General features: G+C 38.0%; 1 protein-coding gene across 1 annotated transcript; it reads left to right on the forward strand.

Annotated features, from left to right (window-relative positions):
• The first annotated feature begins 2877 nt into the window (after positions 1-2877).
• Positions 2878-5055, forward strand: LOC114173739. Its single transcript, XM_028058321.1, has one exon. The coding sequence runs from the start codon at positions 3003-3005 to the stop codon at positions 4962-4964; it is 1962 nt and encodes a 653-aa protein (XP_027914122.1). The 5' UTR covers positions 2878-3002; the 3' UTR covers positions 4965-5055.
• The last annotated feature ends 2294 nt before the right edge of the window (positions 5056-7349 follow it).

Here is a 7349-nt window from a genome sequence, read left to right on the forward strand (position 1 = left end):
CAAACAAGGAACATGTGTGTCTATGTTGTATTTATTAACTATGACATAAATACTAAACAATTTTTAAGATTTACTTCTCATAATAGTCTAGCAAAACTCCTTCTAATAGACATGTATAATATTGTATGAAATTTAAAACATAAACATAAAATTCAATTCTTTGTATCATTTCCTTCCGATAATATCTTATCTCACTTTAATATTTGTATCTTTTAAACTAATAATATAACTGTACGGTATGTCCCATCGGGCCATCGGTAACGCACAGTCCTCCAGTCCATCGAACAAGGCTGGGAGGGCTTGCCTATAAAACAGGACCATCGGTCGAACGACCTCACAGACGAACTATAAAGTATCATCGGTCGATCGGCCCCACAAATAAATCACACGCTACCCCAAAAGGGACCATCGGTCGATCGGTCCCACAGATGAATCACGCGTTACCTCGTAAGGGACCATCGGTCGATCGGTCCCACAGACGAACCACGCGTTACCTCGTAAAGGACCATCGGTTGATCGGTCACTAGGTCGACCATGCATCAACCCATGGAGATCCATCGGTCGATCAGTCTCATAAGTGATTCGCGTAGTGCCTTACATATGACCATCGGTCGATGAGACACATAGATTAATTATTCACTTAAGGTTGTTAAACTCAGAAGATAACCAGCCTAATCAAGCGGCCATCGATCGATCGGCCAAACGAGACCAGTTAATTGGATTAATTAACATTAAACAAGTCAATATACCTATAAATAGGGCTCAAAGGTAGGTTGGTGAGCATCTTTAATTCGCATTTATTACTGCAGTTATATCTATACACCGATCGGTCCATCAACTGACTTAAGCATCAGAGCCTTTTAGACAGGTACCCCGATCGTCTGGTCAACCGATCGAGCGAGGAAGAAGATTTCTTGGCGAAGAAGTTATCGCAGATTGTGAAGAGAGGAGACTTAGAGAAGAGAGAAGTAAAATTGAAGTGGTTCTTAGTAGGTGCTTGGTTCCTACACCCGAAACAATAACATTCCCATTATTAAAACAACTCTTCCTCTGTTCCCTTCTTAAATATATTTTGTTAATATTTACATATATTAGATTTTTCTTTTTAACATATACATCTCTCATATTACAATGAAATAATAGTACGTGATATACTAATGGTTATGAGTTGTTGGGAAGATTTTTCACCAAACCTTGCTGATTCTCTCATCTAAAAATAACTCTTTAATCTATTTTGACAAATTAATATTTATTCTTTTACGTAAACAAATAAAGAAAGACATTGAAATAGTAGGTGTTTTTGGTAGTGTAAATAATCTTCATGGCGTCCACGTATACAGGACCAAGTAAAAAACGTGTTAAAATAAAAAACGCAAAGTTGTGTGTCAACCAAGAATCATAAAATAATAAAAATCTTGACTCTCTTCCCTAATCTCATAAGGAATCTCTCTATTTCACACTCTCATTCACTGCTACACCTTCTCAATACCCACTTTTATCCCAAACAAAGCAAAACAAAAAAGAGTTTAAGTTCATTTATTATTGATATGTCGACGATCAATATTAATTATACAAGTAACTAAAAAACTTATTTACTCAACCATTTATTGAAACGTTATTTTCCAACTTAAATATTATTATTTATCGCAATGATTGTTAATCGGTTGTATTATTAACCTTTGTTTCGTTAAAACACAAAAAAAAAAAAAAATACAGTGTACCATAAATAATGTATATTCCGTTTAGGATTATTTAATTTGTATAATTAGTCATGATTAACCAAAAAGCATACCCAATATTAAAAAATTAATAAAAACCATACCGGCTCCCATTTGTCATTGTGCTTTATTTTGCTTCTTATTATAATAAACAAATAAGGACATAAAGTGTAATTATTTTATGATTTAAATATATTTTTAGGTAGGTATATATTACAAAATTTAATTTTAGTTTCCATGATTTTTATTAATGAAACTTTGTTTTAATGTTGGCAAGTTATAAGTTTAAGAACAAAATTTAAATCCGTATTTTAATTTATAGAGGCTAGATAATAATAAACTAGTAATTTTTATCACCATTAGTTTTTTTAATAAAGATATATTTAAATATGAACTGAAACTCTAATTTAAAAAACAATAACTTTAATTATGATATATTTTTCAGCCATTAATAATTTATTTTGAAAAAAAATATTAAAATTTAATTTAAAGATAAGGCAAAGAGGATAAATTAAGAACGATGTGTGTTACTAAAAGATTAAGTTTCCTATACACGACTGATAATTATATCTTATGATGTGTCAACATTTGATACGTAAAATTATTTCATATCCCTTCTTAAAGAAATATTATTTATTTATTTAGTTTAAAATATTTTCAACAACAACATATAATAATTTCAGATTTTAGAAGATCAAAATTGAAGAAAAATATTTTAGTAAACTAAAACCAAAATTTAATCATAAATTGTTGATTTTAAATTTGATTAAAGAAAAAGCTAAAAACAGATATTTTGTATTTAAAGTATAGTGATTGTTTTAATTTTAAAATTTTATAAGAAAAAGGATACGTCCAATCATATGGACCACGTGGGAACGGTGAGATGAGTTCTATTATTCTTTTCTGTTTTTTCCTTCTGGGTTATTTAGTATTTATCCACAATTGTGTATATATAAAAGAAAACTTTAATTTTGGTAAAAAATGAAATGATTATTCATCATCCCATAGTTTAATTTTTGTTTATTAAATAAAAAAATTAAAAAAGTGCAAAATTAGTCAAATATAAGGAATGCATTAAAATAAATTAAGGTAAGGTTAAGAAGACGTACCTTTATCCGAATATCGTCTTCAAAGTTGAAATCAAAGATGGGTTCTGAGAATGTTGAGAATCCTACGTCATTGCAGACGCAAAAAGTGCAAGATTAACACTTTTTAAATCCCCAAACCATTCCACCGTATCAGCATCCACTTCACTCCACACAGCACCACTCTCACTCCCTCACAATGTTGCCACCTGCTGGAACCGTCGTCTTCAACACAGTCGGAAGGACCCAATACGGTTTCGACGTTTTCACCGTCGACCTTCGCCACCACCACCCTCCACCCCACGCCGCCTCAGACCACCGCCTCACTGATGGTCTTTCAATTAACTTCAACGCGCAATTCATTAGTCACCGAAACGACGTCGTCTTCGTCTCCGAACGAACTGGGTCGCCCCGTTTCTATATTACTCGACCCGATAATAAACCCCAGCCTCTACCATTTCTTCCCAACGCCCTTTTCCTCGATCGCCCCATTATCAGAAACGGAAACCTCTACTTCGTTTCCACGCACGACCAACGAGATGAAGTTTTCACCAGCTGGAGCGCCGTTTACTCCTCCGCTCTCGAGGAGGGCGCCACCGCCACAGTCACGAGACTCACCCCGCCCGGCGAGGTGGACTACAGCCCTGCCGTGTCCCTTACCGGGAAATTCCTCGCCGTCGCATCTTATCGGTCTCGCCGGTGGCAGACCAACGATTTCCGCGAACTCCAAACGGAGATCGTCGTTTTCCCCGAGGCCGACCCTGGAAAACGAGTCACTGTGAGCGAACGCGGGGGCTGGCCAACGTGGTCGGGAGATTCAACGATTTTCTTCCACAAAATCGCCGAAGATGGATGGTGGAGTATCTTCTGCGTCAATTTAACCGATTCGGATGATCTATCTGTATCGGAAAACTCGCACTCGCCAATTCGCGTGACGCCGCCGGGGTTGCACTGTTTTACTCCGGCAGCTTTCCACGACGGGAAGCGCATTGCAGTCGCAACTCGCAGGAAAGAGACCGGGTTCCGGCACGTCGAGGTTTTCGATATCGAAACGCAAACGTTCGAACGAATCACCGGAGATATAAATCCTAATTTCCACCACTACAACCCGTTCGTCTCGTTGGACTCTCGCCACCTCGGGTACCACCGATTCAGAGGCGAGTCAACTCAGGGCGAGTTAACCTACCCGCACCTCGATAAAGTTCTCTCTCCGGTTAATGATTTACAGTTACTCAGACTTAACGGTTCGTTTCCTAGCTTCTCCCCCGACGGCGATTTCATCGCTTTCAATCACAGCTTCGATCTTACGGGCGGAGTTAAAATCATTAGATCAAACGGTTCTAAACGCTGGACTTTACTCAAAGGGCGAACGTGCTTTCACAACGCGTGGAGCCCAACGGAAAAGAACGTGATATACACCTCCATCGGTCCAATCTTCGAGTCCGTTTCCAAAACGGTTCAAATCGCACGTATCGAATTCGACCCAGTTCATTTAACAAACGACCGTGAAGAGGTTCCGTTTAAGCTAACGATTCTCACGAGAGAGGAGACGGGGAACAACGCGTTTCCCTCGTGCTCCCCTGACGGGAAGAGTGTGGTGTTCCGGTCAGGGAGGTCGGGGCATAAGAATCTGTACATAGTTGACGGCGTTGAGGGGGAGTTCAACGGCGGGTTACGGAGGTTGACGGAGGGGGCGTGGATCGATACGATGCCGTGCTGGTCACCGAAAGGGGATTGGATAGCGTTTTCGTCGAACAGGCATGAGGCGCAGAACAGTGAGGTGTTTGGGATTTATTTGGTGAGACCAGATGGGAGTGGGTTGCGGAGGGTGGAGGTGGCTAAAGGGGTGGAGGGTAAGAGGGAGAGGTTGAATCACGTGTGCTTCAGTGGCGACGGAGAGTGGCTGCTGTTCACGGCGAACTTGGGTGGCGTGACCGCGGAGCCGATTGGGTTGCCGAACCAGTTTCAGCCGTATGGGGATCTGTACGTGGTGAGAGTGGATGGGAGTGGGTTGAGGAGGCTGACGTGTAATGCCTATGAGAATGGAACGCCCACGTGGCACCATGGGGATTTGGTCTTGTGTGGTGGAAGTCATGGTGAAGATTGGGATAAGTTGAAGGGCGAGTTTGCAGAACCACTTTGGATAACGTGTGACCTTTGATTTCTTCACCTATGTTTACCATTTTTCTGCTGTATTGTAATGTTAATTTTCATGCCATTGGCAAATAAATTTGGGTTTCTTTCTCTTGGGATCGCAATGAGAATTTATCTCTTTGCCCTTACTTTGAACTCAACGTGAGTAAACAACATTTGACTATCACATAATGATATTGCATTGCATACTGTATAAGTTGTATGAGGCTCAGCTAACATCATCTTCTGCATAACATGCGTGTGAGATTATGGCTGTGTTGATGGTGCACGATGACAGATATTGAAGATAACACAATTATTACGTTCAAAAGAAAGGAATATAATTATGTATATAACTATAATAGTTATGTAACTCTTTCAAACACAATAATCAATTATGTTTTTCTGTCCATTGATTTTGCATAAATTATTTGAAATATATGTGTCTATTATTAGTACGACTGATATATGTAAATATTGTAAATGTTTTTTTTTTCTTTTATTAATTTAAATTAAATGTGTACATCGATTAGTTTTATTGTTCCTACCTTAAATATGTTAAAATAAAATAAATTGATTTACAATTACAATTTTTTCATAAAATTTAATTCTTAATTCTCTTTTTTCTTTTCATTGTCAATTTCTTTCGATAATTTCAGTCGTATTTCTTTTATATTCCACAACACATACATCAATCACATGTGTAAGCTATTTTCATCGGTTATAAAACAGACGTCAATGGTCTAAAATCGACGAAAAGGGATGATGGCGTCGGTCCAACGACAGTAACATGGACCACACCCATTTTCTGGTGCAAAGCTCGTTTGTTTCGATTAAACGGGGACAAATATTTGCTACTTATTTATCGTCGACTCAATCGACAAAAACACATAAAAAATATGATAATAATTTCGTATGCGTGGGTCAAGCCCACAGACACTTGAAACAACTGAAAAATTTTAGACAATTTTCATCGATCAGAACAATGCAAATAGGGAGAATTCAATGCATTCTTCTTATTTTTGCATAGGCTAAGCCCAAGAATAAATGAAAATTCATGGCTGAAACAAGGCTTTGTGTGGGTTAGCCTATGCAAACAATTTGCACTTTAATCGTTGGTGTCGACCTAGTGTGGGCTTGACCCACACAAATACCTACAAAATTTGTTATGAATTATTTATTTCCAGGCACATCCCAAAATTTGCATCTAGACACATTTCAAGCAATCCAGCAATCTTGATGGAGCTCCTTGCACGGATTGATGGAGAAGGAGCTTCATAGGTGCAACAAAATTGGATTGGAAGCAAGGTTAAAGGCCCTTGAGCAATGGAAAGGTTCAGTGGACATGAAGTTCTATGAAGGAGAAGTTATCCTAGAGGAAGGAGGCTAGAGCTAATCTAAAGAGATTTCTAGCTAGTATGACTCTCAATAAGGCAAATGTGTGGAGTGCTCTCAACATCAAGGCATTAACCATTCAAATAAGAGTAACCAGATACAAGCTAAGGAGGCTCCCATTTGTAGTAGAGAAACCTTCCTCAAATGCAATGCAAATGTGTGTGGAAATGGAATGAGAATGCATGGCTTAGGCAAGATGCATGCCTTCTAGATCCATGATTCATGGATTGTGTGCCATGTGGCAATTCATGCCTTCCATGCTTTTCCACCATATGCAAAATTAGAGAAAGATACTCCTAAGAAGCTTCTCGGCCAAGCTTACAAAGTGGGCTTGAATTGGCCCAATTTGGAAGCTAGAAACAATGTACCTTGGCCAATTATTTTGGAAAGCAAGCCCAACATTTGGCCCAAAAGAAAAGACTTTGCTACTGAATTTACATGAAGTCCATCATATTTTGATATCTTCTTTAGCCTAAGAGAATAGCATGTGAAACCTATTAAGCTTATTGGGCTCTTGTTGCTCTAAGCCCTCTTGTATCTTTCTCATCATACTTCTAGTAATTGGACCTTTTGATGAGCTTGGGCCTTGAGTTGAATGTGGCCCATGTAGTGGGCTTGGGCTGAGTCCATCAAATCCAAGATATCATTTCATTTATTTAAAAGTGAAACTGCAAACATAAAACTAAGTACATTTGTGAATTTGATTAGATCAAATTCATGAGTATAAAATCCAAATAAGACAAGTCCTGATATTGTCATTACAGTCACAATAGCACTTCATTCTATGTTTTCCTACTTAGCCTACACTACTTAGCCTATAGAACTAGTAGCAGCCACCTCTAATACAAAATCCACAATGGAAGAGAGAAGGATTGCACTAAAACTTAAAAAACTAAAAACTAAAATGTAAGAGATTAATCTCTAAATCCATTTTATGAGTATCCTATAATATAATTAAGAAAGTAAATTGTTATTGTTAGAAAGTGTATACATAATTTGATAATAAACAAAGATGTAC

The sequence above is a fragment of the Vigna unguiculata genome, chromosome 2 (genome assembly GCF_004118075.2).
Source record: "Vigna unguiculata cultivar IT97K-499-35 chromosome 2, ASM411807v1, whole genome shotgun sequence".
In the NCBI taxonomy this organism is placed as follows: domain Eukaryota; kingdom Viridiplantae; phylum Streptophyta; class Magnoliopsida; order Fabales; family Fabaceae; genus Vigna; species Vigna unguiculata.